The 21,850-nt window shown below is 32.4% G+C and overlaps 1 protein-coding gene across 1 annotated transcript in view; it reads right to left on the reverse strand.

The window, feature by feature from the left end:
* Positions 1-1,282: 1,282 nt before the first annotated feature.
* Positions 1,283-21,850, reverse strand: part of LOC148301175 (ras-like protein family member 10B) — a 174,612-nt gene continuing 154,044 nt past the window's right edge. Inside the window, exons 3-4 of the mRNA XM_088273710.1 lie at positions 5,579-5,748; positions 1,283-3,572 (exon numbers count right to left, since the gene is read on the reverse strand). Of these exons, the coding sequence (XP_088129836.1) occupies positions 2,895-3,572; positions 5,579-5,748 (848 nt within the window). The 3' untranslated portion in view covers positions 1,283-2,894. The remainder of the gene's footprint in view (positions 3,573-5,578; positions 5,749-21,850) is intronic.

Below are 21,850 nucleotides of genomic sequence, written 5' to 3' on the forward strand. Positions count from 1 at the left end.
TCTTAACTAACTCACCGATTGCTTTGAAATTTTGGCACGATTTAATAAAAATAATAATAAATTTGGGTAATTTATAACCCACTATTTTCTAAGTAAAGGTAATTTTAAAATAAAATTAAGGTTATAGTAATTTGGCGAAAAGTTTGGCACACATTTTGGAAAACAGGATAGATAAACACATTAAAAAAAAAATTTTACATTTACATTACATTTTTTAACAACCTTCCTACAGTATAAAAAAAAATTATTCGAAAAACAAAAACACAAAAAAGTGCTGATTTGATTTACGTTCATAGGTAGATACATATTGTTTATAAATCGACACCTTAAAATGAAAAGTATTAAAGCGGCATTTTAATCATTATAACACCAGAGCAATTATTTTTTATCATATTCTTCTCGCTTTTATACAGGATTAATGTATTATTATAAATACATGGCAACAAAATATATACCGATGTGAGATTTTGTTAATCTTATTTTTTTTTTATATATACTCGTATATATATATAAATATATATATATATATATATATATATATATATATATATATATATATATATATATATATATATATATATATATATATATATATATATATATACATATATATATATATATATATATATATATATATATATATATATATATATATATATATATATATATATATATATATATATATTTATATATATATATATATATATATATATATATATATATATATATATATATATATATATATATATATATATATATATACATATATATATATATATATATATATATATATATATATATATATATATATATATATATATATATATATATATATATATAAATATAGGTAGTGTAAAGGCAAAGGGATATATCTGTCTCAGACCAAATTTTACAGGAGAGCAAAAACAAACTTGTGAAATTAAATAACTCATTTGTTTTATGTATTTTTATATGTATTGTTCATATCTTAATAAAACTAAATAAGTATTGCAACAACAGCTAGATTATGGAATACACTATTTTAGACATTTTCTCCTTTTGCTAGATTATGGAATACACTATTTTAGACATTTTATGGAACAAACTTAGAAAATGAACTTTTTTATAGATATACCCCTTTGCCTATTGATATTATATATATACGTGAACATATCATACATTTATTACGTAGACTGTAATGACAGTTTATCCATGAAAAAAGTTACTTCTAATCCACGTTTTTTTAACGTAAGAAGGTTTTTTTCAAACGTTTTCCTCTTTCTCTATCTCATATATTTAATATATCCCTATTAATATATTTCAAATAACAACATTTTCATTTGATACAATGAATGTTTACATTCAGTACTATTTAAAATTACATAATATTTATCAGCTAGGCTCTTAACGGTAGTAATCTATAGTAATTATAATCACAACACCTTAACACCGACAAGCGAACATTGCGGTGACACAATTTTATCGTTTGTGAATCATATTATTGCATTGAATAACGTAACTGATTAAATAACACGAGTAATTAGCGTAACAGTTATTGCATTACAGTTTATTGCGTCAAAAGCTGTCATATTTGATATTTGCGACGTAAAAGACAATAACAGTTTGTACAATAAAATCAACAGAAGGGCAATTGTGCAGACGTGACAGCATTAGCGGACAAGGCGGATTATCTTTTCAGATATACGACGTACTAAACATCGTACCATCTCACACTTTTAAACATTTTTTCTTTAAATAAATACTTTACAGTACTTTCCTAAAGTACATTGTTTTCATTATTACGTGATTTCATAAACCTCAAGAATGTTACTTTAACTTCTAAAATATTGAAAAAAAAAATCTTATTTATTCTCATTTTATTTCTGACGATTTTTTTCTACGAATGTTTCGTAACATCGTCACAAGTAGGATAGTTTAGGTATCTAGGACTCGCAATTGACTTCCTGGAACTAATATGTTTCAGAATTCCCAGTCGAATAACCGATGCAACACCTTAGCGCTTCCCACGAGTAGAACAGACTCTAAACGAAGTTCTTCGATTTATCGTTCATCAAAATTGGTCAATGATGAATATGAGGACTTCAATATGCTTAACTCGTCATTGTCAAAGTCTGAAATGATAATGCGAACACGTCTGCTGTATCGCGTTCTAGTAATCGTTTTTGTCGCTTAAAATGATGTTTTTATCAATATTTTACAAATATAATATTTAACAAACAAAAATATTGTAATCACTATGACAACATGATTTATTATATCGAATAAGATGGCTTTTCAATTAATACGTAGACTGAAGTGATGACCAAAAACTCAACTGAATGATCTCAAGCTGATGAAACAACAACGCTCCAGCCCATTCAGGTATCAGAACTTGGAGTTTTTTCGCCAAACATTCAATCACTGTTCTTCCCTACCTACCCTAATCACCTGATCTCGATCCTTTTAACTTATTCCCCGAATTCAAAATACCTTTGAAAGGATGGAAGATTTGAGACAATTCATGAGATAGACATTCACAAAAGAAGCGTCCCACTGTTTCCAAAAGTGAAGTGCGTCAGGGAGGTGAGTACTTTGAAAGAGATCCAGACATAACTTTTAAACAAAGCACATTTTATTTAATGACGCCAGTTAACGTATTAATTGAACATGTCGAGAATTTACTGGTGTCCCAACATCTATTTTTTTTTTTAATTATTGCTTTGGATGATAAACTTTTACAAAATCTTGTAAATTGTTTATCATTACTGTCTTTTCACATTGGCGGCAATCACACTTCGCCATCTGCACCTGATAATCCTGGAGCAGACGATGACACCGAGGACCCTCAGCATCTCCTTGAGCAACCCACTGTAATAGACGCACGTCCACCTCAGCCAGCCGATCATGAAGAACCGCTAAAAAATCACGCACCGGTTACCCTCGAGAGCTTCGTGGATATTGTCCATCATTGGCGTACTCGCATCTCTATCCTTGCATGTCTGAACGCTCTCCATAGCGTCTATCGTCTTCATCAGCTCCTTGAAGACTGCTACCACTCTCCAGTTATACTTGGCGGAGCACTCCACGTATCCGCATTTCCAGTGCTTCTTGACCAAGTTCACGATGTCTCTCCTCTTATCTCTATGTTCCGCGCTGTGTCCGTACAAGATTGAACTGGTACCAGATGTTGAAGGTAACGTCAGTTGTTGAAGTGCCCCAGTGGATCCTGAGCTACTTGATCCAACTGTATTAGCGTTTGAATTACAAATCAAGTCTTGCTTATTACCTACGACTAGTACTGGAACATTCCTCATATCCCTGCTCTCGTATATCTGTTCTCTGATCATTTTGATATACTGGAACGTCTCTATGTTGGATAGGTCAAAGACCAGGATGTAGGCAGTGGCATTTCTAAGCCCGTAGAAACGGAAATCGGTCCACTCGTAGTAGGAGTTGACTGGAAAGTACGGTATGACGGGTATGTCTGATATTTTGACTTCGTAGAGATGGTCGTTGATGATGACTGAAGGGTAGAAGGTGTGTTTTCGATCGGTTGGCGCGTACTCGTCGGAAAAGTCGTTCCAAACGAATTGCTGGAGTGGCCACATGAAAAAAATAAAATAAAAACTGATTACTATTCTTATTATTTTTTGACATCTCATCAAAGATGAAGAAGAATATGGAAGTCTGGGCATTTACGGGGCTGACGACCGTCATAGGCTGGTTTAAGTGATCACTTTACACACGTGTAACATTCACCAATTCTACCCATTATTGACAATCACACTACTCAAATTCTTGGAAGTTCCATATGGGATATTTTCAGGGCAATATTAAGCTAGTAAGATATCAAATAGTCAATGATCACGTTTTTGTAAAAAATACACTTGGTCACTTTCTCCTGTATGACTGCTATATTTTTAATTTTAGTTTTGTCTTAGTAAATACCACTTTTAATATTTTTTGTATGGATATCTTGTTATAAGCCACTGTAAATAGTGCTATTTACTAAGTAAAACTTACATACAAAATACATATTTTTTTCATATTTAAAACATGTGCAGAATTCATTTACAGTGAAACACAATTTTTATTATATATTTGTCTCGGCGTTGAACGCGAATAGAAACTTAATTAATTAAACGAGGTAGTTGCAATACAAAGTTTACAGTTCAGCCATTTGCCAAACAATGTATTTACTTTTATCCAGAGCTTCCAAAACGGTGGGACGCAATCGATATATTTAAAAAAAAATGTAACTTAATTTTTTTTAAGAGAAAAATAATTTTAATTCTCTCCTTACCATTCATCGTTCACATTGTGAATCAATATTAAAAAAAAACTTCGTGAACAAAAAAAACAAACACTTCTTCATGACTACCGGTTGCAGAATAATCCTTCCACCATCAGGTCAAATGTAGATTAAAATGTAATTGTTACGGCTGACATTTATACAAAAAATAATATTTTTGACATCTCAACATAGATGAAAAAGAGTATATAAATCTGAGTACGATTATATATACAGGTATTATGACCGTCATAGGATTGGTTAAGTGATCACTTTACTCACGTGTAATATTCACCAATTCTACACACGATTTACAACCACACTACTCATTTTTGGAAATTCTAGAAGTTTTATATAGATGTTAAAAAAATTGAATAGTTTGGTTGTCAATCAAGGGTAGAATCGGCGAATTTTGCACGTGTGTAAGGTGATCACTTAACCAAGCCTATGACGATCGTAAGTCCTGTAAATAACCATATTTTCACTAAAGAGTTCGGATATATGTATGTTACAACCTCGTGTGTCTTAATTATTGCTGATTTTCAAATTTTTACCTAATCTACCTTCGCCAATTTGTATTTAATAAAGCAGTTATGTTCTTGAACTTAAGCTCATTCAATCACATCATTCTTAGCGTGTACACATTTTTTGTGTGCATTTTATGCATAAAAGTTTGACAAACACTGGTTTGACAAGTTATACTGCACACAGAACGACTAGGTAGGAAGCTACTAGTAAACAAAGTGATAAATTCAGATCGGCTACCTTTAAATATTCGAAAACGGAATCGTTAATAATAACTGAATTGAAATATTTATTGACCTTTGAGTTAGACACGAGTTATCGAATTAAAAAACAACGTATTTAAAACAAATATATTAATTCAAAATTAATCGATTTAATTCATTTGAAATTAATTCGGTTTTTGGATTGGCATTGAAGAAAAAGCTGTGTAGTTGTTGATTTATTGCATTTCATGGATCGAAATAGTCAGCATTGCAAATGTGCTCCAAAGAGCAAGAGCAGGGAGACAGTTGCTAACTGATATCAAGGTCCGGAAGGTGTCCTATCTGGGGCATGTGCTGAGAGGAGAGAAGTACAAGCTACTGTACCCAATCTTAAAAGGTAAAATAGAGGGTCGACGACGTGTGGGCAGAAGGCAGATCTCCTGGCTCCGGAATATACGAGATTAGACGGGGATCAGAACCGTCTAGGCGCTGTATAGACTGCCCAAGACAAGGAAAATTACTCTTAAGTGATAGTCGACGTCATAGGGATCTGACAAGACACGCATATAAGAATAATTACCTGTATAATACTAGTTTTCCCAACGCTAGGCGCTCCGAGTACTAGGACCTTCACTAGGTCTAGTGAGTCAGGGCTGGCTTCAGGCGGGGGCTTGCTGGGGCGCCCCAGGGAGCCGGGGGGGCCCGCCGACAAGGCGCCCGTCCGCCGCTCCAGATAATCCAAATCCAGCTCTGAAAACAACAAGATGACTGTCAGAAATGCAAAACCTACACTTAAAGTATTTTTTTGTTATTGATATTTCAACATAGGTGAAGAACAATATGGAAGCTGGACACATTTAAAAAAAAATTATAGGAATAACCCGCAAAGCAAAGGATATTCGTAACATTATAATTTAATTTATTGAAGGTGTGTATGAATAATTATAACATTTCACAACGGCTTTTTTTTAAATATGGAATGGTGTTGCACATGTAATACAATGCATTTGCCAATGTCAAGTTAATTGAATTCTTAATTATAAAATACGATAGACTATAAATTATAAAGATAGACTGTAAATTTATTCCATTTAATTTCAGAAAAACAACTAACAGTCTGTACAAAATTGGGTTCCTGCTCGCCAGGATGAAATGGATATTTGTAGGGAGGGGAATAAGCGGGGCCAGAGATTTAAAAAATTTGGCATTTGGTCATTTATTGGGCAAACAAAGAATATGTGGTTAAGGTCTTCCTCCTCGAAACGACACTCGCAAATGGGGGAGTCAAAGACACCAATCCTCGCAAGGTGCTCTCTCGTACAGCAATGACCTCACAACGGCTTGTTATAAATATTTATATTTATGATAACATGGTGAATTACTTAAGGACATCATAGCCTCGTAATAAATTAGGCTTGTCTGTAGGTAGGATAATAAAGATAGGGAAGGTAAATGTGAAAAATACATCACAAATATCCAGACCAACTGAAAATAAATCTTAATTGAATTTATTTCGCACTTGGCGGGAATCGAACCCATCCGAATTTACGGGGCTTAAGATCGTCATATGCTTGTTTAAGTGATCACTGAATGTTACATGTGTGTAAAGTGATCACTTTACAAGCCTATAACAGATCGTAAGCCCTGTAAATAATCAGACTTCCATACTCTTCTTTATCTATATTGAGATGTGAAAATATGCAATTTTTTACCAAAGTTCAAAGTACTTCTGACTCAAGAAATCTATTATTGGATCAATGCCTTGATTTTAATTGCACTCTGTGAGAAAATTTCTGACGTTTTAATTAAATTTTCATTGCTTTTGCTATTGTCAGCTGATCAAATGCCTGCAAGGATGCATTAAAGGTTTTTTCCGCCATCAGTCAGGGAGGGTGGAAAAGCTCAGCAAAAAAGCTCAGCCAAAAAGGCGATGCACTTTATATTTTCAACCCCGTTCTTATCTGAAGCGTGATGTAATGAAAGCCTGATACAGAAAAAAACAACGAGTCATTCTCTCGGCTAGGGAAAGGCGTTCACTGTGTATAAACAGGCCAGGATGATAAACGAGTATGTGTTGTGGCTGAGTGTAAGTATACTCGTAAAGTAGTGGAAGTGTCTCTTGAGGCATGATTAAATTTTAAAGAGGTTTGCACTGCACTTTTAGAAGGAAAATTCCCGCTTTTGAGGTATGATAGCGGAAATCTTACATTCAATGAGATAGTCCTTTAACCCTTTCAATATGATATTTTTTTATTCGTGTAATATATTTTAGCAAAAATATTTATTTACAGAATCTTGAGTGTGTCCAAATACTCGTTCACAAAATCTGGATTATCTCCAATAACAGAAGTTGTTTTCATATTATTTTTTGACATCTCACCAATAGACGTCTCTAGTGATTCAAGAACAATGTTTCGAAATTGGTTTATATACATATATACAATAGAACTCCAATAATTTGAGTAGTGTGGTTGTCAATAAAGGGCAGAATTGGTGAATGTTACACGTGTGTAAAGTGATCACTTAAACCAGCCTATGACGGTCGTCAGCCCTGTAAATGCCCACACTTTAATACTCTTCAACTTTGATGAGATGTCAAAAAAATAATATAAAAATAATACTGTTTAGCAGTAATCTCCATCTGGAATAATCATTGTTTTATAAACGAATAAAATAAAATAAATATAAACATAAAAAATATGAATTTAAATAAATCAGAGGTAAAATGTACCTGTACCTATCAAAAATGTACCTATCAAATAAATGTACCTATCAAAAATGTATGAACGGACAGTAGAGACATCTATTGGTGATATGAAAGAAGCTTTTTATTGAGCAGAAACTCTTTTATTAGTATGTGAGGTCCGAATCCTGGATTATACCCATGAGATTATACCCAATCACACACATGAGAAACGCCAGAAAATATCATTATCATTTTTATTATTTAATTTTATAATTTGACCAGTTAATTTATTTACAACATTTTGAGTGTTTCCAAATATTTGGTATAAAAGTATTTGGACACACTCAAAATGTTGTAAATTTTATACATATTTGTTTGCTGGATACATTCAAGTGATTTTATAATCGAATCACTTTCGATATTACAAACATAATAATCTGAAACCGTTCTGTCGATTTCGAACCCAATTACAAAGTAGAAATTTTAGATCGAATTGTGTAATTAATTTCGTGGCATATCGAATATCCAAACACACAATCTTATTTTGCCGCAAAAGCACCCGGGAAAATTTATTCCAGAGGTCATTTATTTCCTGCATAGAGAACCTCTTCCCCACGGGCGAGAATTATGCCTCGCTATTAGGAGACACTCGTAATATGAAACTTGTATGAGTTATCTATTCGTCGGTGGACCCAAAACTTCACAATCCGTAGATACGTAAATGTTATGTGATGTCACATTAGTTCCCCACTCGCTAGAGATGTGACTAATAACTAGCTGTTACTTATTCGGTTACCCGACTGGGATGGTATTCGTTACTTTTTCAGCTACCCGACTGGGATTGTACTCATTACATTTTCAGTTACCCGACTGGGATTGTACTAGTTACTTTTTCAGTTACCCGACTGGGATTGTACTCGTTACTTTTTCAGTTACCCGACTGGGATTGTACTAGTTACTTTTTCAGTTACCCGACTGGGATTGTACTCGTTACTTTTTCAGTTACCCGATTTGGATGATATTTGTTGCTTTTTCAGTTACCCGACTGGGATGGTATTCGTTACTTTTTTGGTAATCCGAATGGGATAATATTAGTTACTTTTTTCTTGATTCATATTAAACTTGTGTGTGTTATATCTATATAGCTGTGCACCCGAAACTTCATAATCCGTAAATACGTAAATGTTATGTGATGTTACATAAGGTTCCCTGCTCATAGTAGAGATGTGACTAATTAGTAACTGTTACTTTTTCGGTTACCCTACTGGGATGGCATTCATTACTTTTTTGCTTTAAAAAAAATAAAAAATAACTTTTTTTTTTGACATCTCATCAAAGATGAAGAAGAATATAACGACCGTCATGAGCTGGTTTGAGTGATCACTTTGCACACGTGTAATTCTACCCATGATTGACAACCACACTACTCATATTCTTAAAAGTTCTATATACAGTGAAACCTCTTTCTATAGTTTTTCAAGGGACCTATCGAAATAAACTTTGAATACGGGAAAACAATAAATGCGGGAAAACAATTTGTATGACATACCAGTAACTCGAGTGAAATTTTTTGCAAATTTGCAAAAAAATAGTTGATTTTAGAAAAAATACAAAAAAAAAACGGAAATGGGTATCACGCAAATTGACAATCAAACCAATTGATAAGTATTTAAAATGGTTTATTTAAAAAAAATAAAGACAATTGATTACTCTTTTAAATTTTTATAGTCAAAAATATCAAATTTGGATCGTAATTCAAACGATGAATGCGATAAAATGATGATAGAGAAACGATCAATACGATCTATTTTTGTATGAAATGAATCTGGGGTAGAAGAAATAAACGACACATTCGGAAAAACGATTATTCGAGGAACGATAGAAATAGGTTTTACTATATATATGTATATATATATATATGATCCAATTTCGAAACATTGTTGAATGAATCACTAGAATTTTCACTAGAGACATCTATTGGTAAGAAGAAGTAAGAAGTAAGACATCTATTGGTAAGTTGAAGAAGTTTTTTTACTGAGCAATAATTCTTATATTTGAGTAGTGTGCTTTTCAATTATGAGTAGAATTAGTGAATGTTACACTTGTGTAAAGTGTAAATATTTATTTAAACCAGCCTATGACGGTCGTAAGCCGCCCCGTTTTTGCCCACTCCTCCATATTCTTCTCCATCTTTGCTGAGATGTCAAGAATCCTGATATAATTTTTTTTTCCAACTTTAGTTAATTTTCAAATTAAAAAAGCTATTACGCATCTAAATTAAAATTAAAATTTATAATTAGCCGTTATTATACCATAACAAAGTTTAATCTTCTTAATTCAACCACACGTGGTAGGGCCGAGGGTGGTTCAGAGGTTCACCCTTTTCTAGTACAATGGCGTTATTAGAGGCTTGCGGATTAATTATTATTTCGCTTGCGTCACGTTTTTCTTTATTAAAACTGAGAACTATCCTCCCCACCTTTGTAAGGTCCGATCTTTGTTCATTATTGGCAAATTAATTGTTCACGGATAGGATAGAGAGCATGAAACGTGCCCGATATACAAGTTTTTGAGGACCAAACAACGAACACAATAAACATTAAAAATCGTGAGTTTTTAATAAATGATATATTTTTAATGTTGTGAAGTAATGGGGCAGGTAAACAAAGCTGCAGTCGTCTCAGGATACCCGAAAAATTCTATATGGAAAAATCCTGATACGAAGATCGGCAGCAAAATTAAAATATTTAAAACATATGAAGAACGAATGAGTGAGAAAAAAACGGTAAAACAAATTTAATAAAAAAACCACTATGTGGAATTATGTTTCAAGGATCTGAATGCTGGGAACAAAGTGAATGGTGCACTGAAATCAGTTATAGCAAATAAAAATCTATCAGCGGAAGCTGAACTGGCAGTGCATAACGGAGTCCTAGTTCCAACTCAAATGTATGGAAGTGAAACATGGAGTTGGCAAAAGAAGGATGAAAGTAGACTGAATGCAGTCGAAATGCGATCTCTCAGAAGAATGTGCGACAAAACGAAAATTTAATTCGAATTAAGTATTAGAATATCGTAATCCTAAACATGCACAACTGAAAATTGACGATTTTTTATTTATGACGTTCTTAAAAGGAATGCAAAGCTGAGATAAGCATAATCGATAAAATTAAGAAAGGTGTGTTGAGATGGTTTGGACATGTAGAACGAATGAGTGAGAAGAGAACGGTAAAACAAATTTATGCGGCGAATGTTAGTGGGAAAAGAAGCAGAGGAAGACCGAGAAAAACATGGCACGATCAGGTATGCCAAATACTTGAAAGTGGTCAGGTTAGGAGTCGTAACAATCGGCGGGTATGTATGAGGAGGTTAATGAACGTGGAAGAGGCGAAGAATGTTTGCAAAGACAGAGAGGTGTGGCGTTCTATTCTCTCTGCCTACCCCTGCGGGAAGCGGCGTGATGGTTAGTTAGTTAGTTAAAACTTAAAATATATAAAACTTGTATAGGACCCATTATGATATATGGGATCGAATGCAGAGCGGACATGCTAAGAGTGTCAGAGTCTTCAACTCTAAGGAGCATATCTGGCAAGAGTCTGAGTGATAGAATAAGGAACACCAGAAAGATATTTTCCTTCATTTTTACGGAGATTAAAAAATGTAATAAAAAAACCGCTATGTAGAATTTTCTTTCAAGGATCTAAACACACCCAAAATGTTGTGAATAATATAAAAATGAGTAGAATAATCATATCCCTTTATTTTATATTCTAATGATGTAAATACAAAATACCAAGGTTTTTTTACAAATGCAATAACAAATATTGAAGGAAGAAAGGTAAGATAAAATTTCCGGAAAAAGAAAAGTTGTAATATATATCACAGAGAAACAAAGGAACATTTCGAAAATGTCGAAACGTTTTTCTTTGTAAATCTGTAAACATAAAATAAGGATATATTTTTCATGATATAACTGATTTTCAGAGAGAAAAGCGAAGGGAATAAATATATCATGTTACCTTATACATAAATTTTTATTCGTGTCGTGAAGGTATCGAACAAATTTGATTGAATAAGCTGTAAAAGGCAAAAATGTCACGGAACTAGTGATGCCTTTTTACACATATAAAATAGGAGAATGTACATAAATATATTTATATATATATATATATATATATATATATATATATATATATATATATATATATATATATATATATATATATATATATATATATATATATACATATATATATATATATATATATATATATATATATATACATATATACATATATATATAAATATAAATATATATATATATATATATATATATATATATATATATATATATATATATATATATATATATATATATATATATATATATATATATATATATATATATATATATATATATATATATATATTTATATACACCTACAGATATCGCTCACTCCTTTCAACAACGTCGTATATGAAAAACCGTCGATTTTCAGTTGTGCATGTTTTCGGAATGCCCAGAAAATCTACTTTATCCCAGCAAAAGTGGCATATTTTTAACTTAATATGTACCTGCTACAGGGCAGAAAGTGTTGTTTTTTGCATTTTGAAGAAAAGGTATTGTTTAATTTTTTTTTTAACAAACTGAATATTTTTCCAATGGAGAAAAAATATTTACCTAAAATGATCTGTTGTACAGTAAAAAGTTCAATAAGTGGCATGATATTTATTTTTAATACATAGTATTATATTTTCAAACATTAAAAACGATCTCCTGAAAAATCAAGTTTTTTTATATAATATGACGTTGTTGAAAGGAGTGAGCGATATTTGCGACCCAAAAATGCTACCTCACATTTTATTTACTATGCATATCACTTGAATCCTGAAGTTTCTGCTCAACAAAAATCTTCTTTTATCTCACCATAGATGTCCCTACTGAAATTCTAGTCATTCAAGATTACGAACACTATTTTTCGAATTTAAACCATAACCACATTTTATATATTATGGAAGTTCCAAGAATTTGAATATTGAAAACTGTCCCACCGCATGCCCAGATCTAATACAGAAGCATCTAAGTTGAGTGGAAATGCGATGACTGTCCATTCTTTGTAAGTGTCTTTGCACAGTTGCGTGTCTGTCTGCTGTGCTGGTCGGGATTGTGGGCGTCTGTGTACCAGCCAACGTCGAGTCGGAATCGGATCCAGCTGACTAATTGAACTAAATACTAATCCCTTTCACTGCCTGCACCGGGGTAATTCTAGGAAATTTCGTGACAGATTTACAAACTTGTATTTATTTAGATTAGCAGTGACAGGTATATTGAAAGCTTTTAAATGTGAATTGAAAGTTAAATCGGGATACAATTTTATATTGTTTCACATTTTCAATAAATTTCGCAACTTAGTTCAAAAGAATTTGAGTAGTGTGGTTGTCAATCATGGTTAGAATATCGGTGAATGATACACGAGTGTAAAGTGTTTATTTTAACCAGCCTATGATGGTCGTAAGCCCCGTAAATGCCCAGACTTCCATATTTTTCTTCATCCATGTAAAGATTGTCTTTTCAATTTTTTTTTCAAATTATTTTACGAGGTGGGGATCAACGTTGCTTAGAACATCTTTACATCCACAAATGTTCCCGTCTAGAATGCGTGAACGTGTTTAATACGCAGGAAAGTTGGGACTTTTATGACCACAGAACACTGGTTCATACGAAATATAGGGACATAAAGAGGAGATAGTGCGGTACAAAAATGTTTTTGCCAAATTGAGGTTATAAGTATTACAATTTTATTTTACGAGAAGGCATAAAAATTTTCGCAAATAAACGTGAGAATTTGCACAGATTAAAGGTGAGTGTTAAATTTTGCATATTATTTTTTGACATCTCATCAAAGATGAAGAAGAATATGGAAGTCTGGGCATTTTCGGGGCTGAGGATTTAATAATAATGTATATAATAAAACCCTTATCCGCACCCCAATGGTGCATAGGGCACTGTGTCATATTAACGCAGTGTTATCTTAATCGTTTACACATGAAGGAAAGGTGATCAGCCCTCCGCTTCAGATAACAGTCCAGGGTGATATTGAATAAATATTACAGTGAAAAAATCACTTATATTTATTTTACCCCCCTTGGGAATCGAACCCGGGACCTCCAGAACGGTAGCCGAGCGTGCTGACCATTACACTACGGAGGCGGACAGATACTACGGAGGCGGACTTACACTCATTGTTTATTGTTTATACTTATGACTGATTAAAAGGCGTTTAATTATTTTTCAAAAATTGAAATATCTTCCATTTTTTTCATCTGTAGGAAAGGTATTGAAATATGTGGTTCCCAAATATTTGAAGTTCTTCATATTATTTTCTACATCTCATCAAATATGAAGAAGAATATGGAAGTCTGGGCATTTACGGGGCTAACGAACCTCATAGACTGGTTTCAGAGATCACTTTACACACGTGTAACATTCACCAATTCTACCCATTATTGACAACCACACTACTCAAATTCATAGAAGTTCTATATATGTGAACAAATTTTGAAACATTGTTCTTGAATCACTAGAACTTCACTAGAGACATGTATTGGTGAGATGAAAAGAAGCTTTTAATTGAGCAGAAACTCCTTCGTTCCTTTAAATTTTGCCCTTACAAAGATTCATCAGAAAGTCACAGTAAAGGAATAGCAAATAAAAACCTATCAGTGAAAGCTAAACTGTCAGTACACAACGGAGTCCTGGCTCCAACCCTTACGTATGGAAGCGAGGCACGGAGTTGGCAAAAGAAGGATAAAAGCAGACTGAATGCTGTCTAAATGAGATCCCTCAGATGAATGTGCGGCAAAACGATATATGATAGATGTTTAAATGGTGAAATAAGGAAAGAATTCAAGGTTGAGATAAGCATTATCGATAAAATCGAGAAAGGTGTGTTGAGTTGGTTTGGACAAGTGGAACGTATGAGTGAGGAAAGAATGGATAAACAAATTTATAAGACAAATGTAGTTGGAAAAGAAGCAGAGGAAGACCGAGAAAAACTTGGCACAATTAGGTTTGTCAAATGCTTGAAAGCGGGTTTCGAAATCATCGGCGGGTTCGTATGAGAAGATGCGCGAATGTGGGAATGGCGAGGATTGTGTGCAAATTTTCAGGGGCTCTATTTTTTCTGCCTACCCCTGCGGGGAAGTGGCGTGATGGGTAGAAAGCTATTTTTTTTATTCAATAATAATGTATATACTCCGCCTTATATTTAAGTCCGCCTCCGTAGTGTAATGGTCAGCTCGCATGGCTACCGTTCTGGAGGTCCCGGGTTCGATTCCCGAGGGGGGTAAAATAAATATAAGTGATTTTTTCACTGCAATATTTATTCAATATTACCCTGGACTGGTACCTGAAGCGGAGGGCTGATCACCCTTCCTTCATGTGTAAACGATCAAGATAACACTACGTTTATATGACGCAGTGCCCTATGCACCATTGAGTGCAGATAAAGGTTTTATTGTTTATGTATATATATATATATATATATATATATATATATATATATATATATATATATATATATATATATATATATATATATATAAATATATATATACATATATGTATATATATATATATATATATATATATATATATATATATATATATATATATATATATATATAAATACATATATATATATATATTTATATATATATATATATATATATATATATATATATATATATATATATATATATATATATATATATAAATATAAATATATATATATATATATATATATATATATATATATATATATATATATATATATATATATATATATATATATATATATATATATATATATATATATTCGAAAAATATCATGTTTCTATTCATATCATGGTTATTAGGGTATGAAATTATTCGAGTCCCTTTTTCGTTCACAAACAACAACGAGGGTGGCTACCCTTTGTATTTTATTTTTGTTTATGGCTGATCTCAGAATGTTTGCGAAGACCATAGAAATTTTCCAAACAAAATTAGCCCTGTAAAATGTTTGAGGAGATATGGGTAAAGTTAGAAAAAGGACTAAGTCTTCTATAAGGTGGATGTTAGCGTCAGAATGAGTAGGGTAGGATTATCCAATTTACTATGAAACGGGAGGGTAGGAAATTGAGTAAATTGCAATGAAATCCAAGAATTTATGACGCTAAGAAATTTCAACAAGAAATATAAAGTTGGCGAAATATGTCGAAGTTATCATTTTGTCGTTGTGCTGTCAAGTAAAGTAGTGAAATTTTTTCAAATGTTTAAGAGTAAACAAACGTATGACATTTTTATTTCATAAAGGGACAATAAAATGCTCGGTGAAATCCTTATTTATGTTTTGAAAATAAGGAACATGAGGCCTCGGGATGCTTATAGCCTGATGATAAAGCCTTTTCATTTTTCACTCCCTTATAGGTGGATGAACGCTGAAATCGACAAACATCGTAACGAAAAAAAATGGTTAGGTTTTTTTTTCTGAACCATTTTCTCACCTTCACCGAACAGTTGCTAAATATATCACCCAACAAACCTACAGAATACTAAATGTACCATATATTTTGAATGTGTCGAAATTTTAGTTAATATTATTGTTGATAAAAATTATTGTGGTTGTCAATCATGGGTAGAATTGGTGAATTTAGCACGTGTGTAAAGTGATTACTTAAACCAGCCTATGACGGTCATCAGCCCCGTAAATTCCATGACTTCTAAATTCTTCTTCATCTTTGATGAGATGTCAAAAAACAATATGAAAAACTCTGAGCCACTGTACATATGTTTATTGCATTCTTTACCTGCTTGCCTGTTTTTCATTTACCACCCTGTAAAATATCAGGCCAACCGGGGTGATAAATAGGGGGTGATTTCAGGAAAAAATGAGCATATTTCATAGACTCTTCTGCGCTCAGTGTACGAATCAGGTTCGCTTTTTCGTTTTTGATTTATTTGACAAAACGTTTTTTGTTGACGACGGCACTTTGTCATGGCCCGCGCGGGCAAAACGAAAGATAGAAAACCGTCGGTGAATTTGAATATTTACGTTAAATTTCGTCAGGATCTGGCGGTAAGGAGTCCGTTACACCAAGAAAATGCGATTTGAGGGTGAAATAAATAATGATGTTACGAAATATGAAGTAGATTTGTTTATATATTTATTTATTTATTTCAAAACATATTTTATACTAAAGTCATATATACATAACTAACCTTCAAGCCACTTCTCCACAAGGGTAGGCAAACAGAATAGAACGCTACACCAATATCTTTATTTGGACCTGAGCAAAATGTTTCAAACTTTATGTATTTTTTTTTTATTTATTTCAAAACATATTACATACATAAGTCATATATACATATAATGTTCTCGATGAGTAATTTCTATTTCTCATTTTGAGACATGAAATTAAGGTTAACAAGACTGGAACACAAATAATGAAGTAACAAAAGAGATTTTTTTTTAATAACCAAAACTAATACTAATACATGGCAAAATATAAAAACAATAAACAGGTATAATAAATAGGCATAAGAAGCATATTCAAAAGAAATAAATAAGAAAAACATAAGGTAAGAAGCATATTCAAAATAAACAATTGAGAAAATATAACAAATGAGAAAATATAAAAAAAAACATGAAGTAAAAACAAAATAAGAAAATATGACTAATCACTACATACTTTATTTATTTTGGATCCCCGAATGGGTTTTATTTTATATATGTTACTAAAGTAAATAAAATTGAGAGAAAAGAATAGAGAGAGAGACAAAGGGGTAAAGAGAGAGATGTCTCCCTCTCGGGAGAGTAAGAACCACAGCAGGATGGATGCAGTCCCTGATGTACTCCCAGTCTACGTGATCATTAGCTCCCTGTCTTGCATTACATTGATTACTGAATTTTACCCCAACGGAGAACGGCGTGATGTTAGTTGACACTCAAAAAAGTTGTTTTACTTTTCTTTATTCACTCATTCGATTCACATGTCCAAACCATCTCACCTCAACAACACCATCCATCCTCTCTGCCTACCCGTGCAGAGAAACGGCGTGCCAGTAGTACTCAAAATGAGGTTCGGTAGGTACTCGAAGGTACCTAGCTCCTAAGTAGGTATACGTCTATGTATCAAACCCTGATTGGTTGACTTAGCTGTCCAGAGCCCCAATCAAATACCCTAATTCCTTGATTTATGGGGTCTCGTTTAACGCTTTCAAACCCTGGTAAAAGAAATTTGTAGTATAAAACGATTCGATAATACAAGACACTTTTAGTTTCTTAAATATATATCGTTACTTTATGAAGTGAAACATTTTAAGGCGCGGTACGGCAAATCGGCCTTGTTCAGACGGAAAGTGAAACGTGTTTCAGATTCAGGTTTGAAAGTCGGATAGAATAATACATTGCAATGTTTACTGCAAACCTCAAAAGACATCTTTTGCGATTCACACTAGTATTTCGTTAAAAAAAAATTAGGTGTTATTGAAAAGTATTTTATTCAATAGAGTTATGCACTTCCAAGCGTTTTGCGAACGATAATACTGTTATCTGTACAAAAAATCATAAACTAATCAGCAATAAAAGTTTTCCAAAAAAAAATATTGTTTATTGTTTTTTTATCGAGAAGTATCACCCAATTCTACTGGAAAATATACTACCGGAGATACAAAAAATGATGGTCAAATGGTAATGGAATGTTTCAGCAGTATTTAACCCCTCGCAGCAAATCCTAAAAAAATATTAAATTTTTCACATAAAAACAATGAATCGGCTCTCCAAAATTGATTGCACTTTGGTGGAAAAGCTCATTTTGTCCATAATTCAGGCATAGTTTCGAGGCGAAAAAATGGCATCCACGTACCAAAACCTTATATAAAAAAGAGAGTAAAGAATGGCCAACAAGAGTAAAATCTTTGATTGAGCCCAAATGTTATCATATTAAATATTAATTTATGGTGTAACTAATAAACAACAGATTTTTAATAAACTTTTTACGAAAATACAACAGAAGAAGTTTTGTTTCAATCATCTGTTCGATAAGATGTTTGTTTTGTGACTGAATGTGTTGTATTGGGTATTATTGTACTTCTCCCAGTATTCCCCATAGCCGCTCGGGAGATTAATCACTTATCTCCGATTGATTAATAAGTCTACACGGTCTGCACAGAGTTTGATCATAGCAACGCAAGGCGAAACAGCTGTCACATACAAAACGTGAATCATAAATCATGTTTTGAGTTATGCTTTACTGGATGTGCCTGGAAAAGAACAACTGTAGTCCTGTCTTGTTAAATGGAAAAGAAATGTTTTTTTTACAATTCACAAGCGCGCTATCTTTCTATTACGTTCAACAGATGACACTGCCATTGCTGTCAAACAAAATACACATAATTACGACCATAGATGACGCCGGAGAAGTATCTCATAAAATATTTTTTCAATTAAAGTATGGATATAACTTCCTATATTTGAGTAATTTACAGTAATGGGTAGAATGAAGAATGTTACACTGGTGCAAAGTTATGACACTTAACAGGCCTACGACAGGTCACAAGTCCTGTAAATACCCAGACTTTCATATTCTTCTTTATCTATGTTGAAATGTCAACAAATAATACAAATAGTCATTGAACATGAAATTTACATATTTTATTTTGACATCTCATCAAAGATGAAGATGAATATGGAAGTCTGGGCATTTACAGGGCTGACGACCGTCATAGGTTGGTTTAAGTGATCACTTTACATACGTGTATGATTCAACAATTCTACCCATTATTGACAACCACACTAATCAAATTCTTGGAAGTTCTATATATATGAACCAATTTTGAAACATTATTCATTAATCACTTCACTAGAGACATCTATTGGTAAGATGAAAAGAAGCTTTTTATTGAGCAGAAACTCTTTTATTAGTATGTGGAGTCCGAATCTGGGATTATGATCACACACACGAGAAACGCCAGAAAATATTGTATTATTTAAGCTTATAATTTGAGTAAATAATTTATTTACATTTTGAGTGTGTCCAAATACTTGTTCTCAAAATCTGGATTATCTCCAATTACAGCTATGTAGTGCGCCTGTCAATCATGGGTAGAATGGTGAACGTAACACGTGTTTAAAGTGATCACTTGAACCGACTTGTATATTCTTCTTCATCTATGCTGAGATGTCGAAATGTAACTACACATAGTTGTTGAACGTGACATTTATCGCTTGTATGGGCTCTCGCGTGAGCTGGTAGGGGTTGACGGATATTAATGGCTTCTATGACACTTCGAGGGTGGCACATGTGTTAGTGAGATATTGGAAATGGAACTAACGGCTCGGCCATTTCGTTCGCGGAACAATGTTTTATTCCAAACATCACCATACGTGATGAAGCTTTTTGTATGCTACCTTATTTAGTACCATTGTTAAGGCCTTACTCGTAATAAAACAAAGCTTGTCGTCACTTCACGCCTGATTTTTTTTAAAGAATGAACATTTGTTTTTTTTTTTGTTTTTAAGTGTATATTAAAACATATCGCTCACTCCTTTCAAGACCGTCATAAATCAAAAAACTTGATTTTTTAGGAGAACGTTTTTAAAGTTTAAAAATGTAACACAATGTATTAAAAATAAATATCAAGCCACTTATTGAACTTATTACTATGTAACAGATCTTTTCAGGTAACACCTGAAGGTTTTTTCTCCATTTGAGAAATATCAAGTTTATTTAAAAAAATTATTAAAACAATACCTTTTCTTCAAAATGCAAAAACAATATTTTCTGCCCTGTAGCGGGTAAATATTAAGTGAAAAATATGCCTCTTTTGCTGGGATATAGTACATTTTTTGAGCATTCCGAAAAGATGCACAACTAAAAATTTACGATTTTCGATTTATGACGTTCTTGAAAGGAGTGAGCGATATATATTTTTATATATTTTTTAACTCCTTGCCTTTTAATAACTCTTTTGTCTTCAAAATGGTTTATTTATTTCTCAGAATAACTTTTTTTTTAATACAAAAACCGTTTATTGTAACTGCAGATAGTTGGTAGAATTCCATTTTAAATTGTGGGGTAATATATTCAAAATTCGTCTTATCAAGACATTACCAAACACGCAATGAGTGTTTGATAATCTTAATAGGATGAAACGCGTCATATATTATCATATATGCGTCGTAAATAAAAGCAGAATTTAATCCAATAACCGTGTTTAATTTTGGATATATTATCCAACAATACAAAACCATTCCATTACGTCAAATTTACCTGGGAAAATGGATTAAATAATGAATATTATATTTTTCAGACAGGAAGTCGATTGCAGGACCTCACGAAAAATAGTCAAATAAATATGCTAAAATTAAAATTATGAAAAAAGACAAAATATATAGAAAAAAATTATACGTATAATAGTATTGTAATTACGTATTTCTTCATTTGTTATTTTCTTTAACGGATTACTCGAGAATTGAATTAAGCTTATTTAAGTTCGCCTACTAAATTGAACGAAAAAGCTCGTTATAGAAGCTTTTCTGCAAAGATTATGCAGATTAAAGTATATTAATTATGAAATGAACAATTTAACTACTATAAAATATAAAAACTCGAATATTAGCTTATTACAGCAATTAGAGCACAAATATTCTATTGCGAAAAAATGAAATATCGATATATTTTTGGAGTAATATATAAAAATATAAAACCCTTATCCGCACACGAATGGTGCATAGGGAACTGTGTCATATAAACGCAGTGTTATCTTGATCGTTTTACACATAAAGGAAAGGTGATCAGCCCTCCGCTTCAGGTACCAGTCCATGGTAATATTGAATAAATATTACAGTGAAAAAAATCACTTATATTTATTTTACCCCCCTTGGGAATCGAACCCGGGACCTCCAGAACGGTAGCCGAGCGTGCTGACCATTACACTACGGAGGCGGACAGAAGTATTATTTTAACAAATTCTATTTTTTTTTCTCTATTGTATTTTTTATTTACACAAAGTAAACGATGAATGATAAGGAGAGTATAATTTATATTTGAGGCACTTACTTTGTGATTAGTGATTTTAAAACAAATTTTAATTATATGTAAAAGGAGAGTGTTTTTATTTAT

Source organism: Brachycentrus maculatus, unplaced genomic scaffold (genome assembly GCF_059751285.1).
Source record: "Brachycentrus maculatus isolate JH-2025_06_01 unplaced genomic scaffold, ASM5975128v1 h1tg000597l, whole genome shotgun sequence".
NCBI lineage: Eukaryota > Metazoa > Arthropoda > Insecta > Trichoptera > Brachycentridae > Brachycentrus > Brachycentrus maculatus.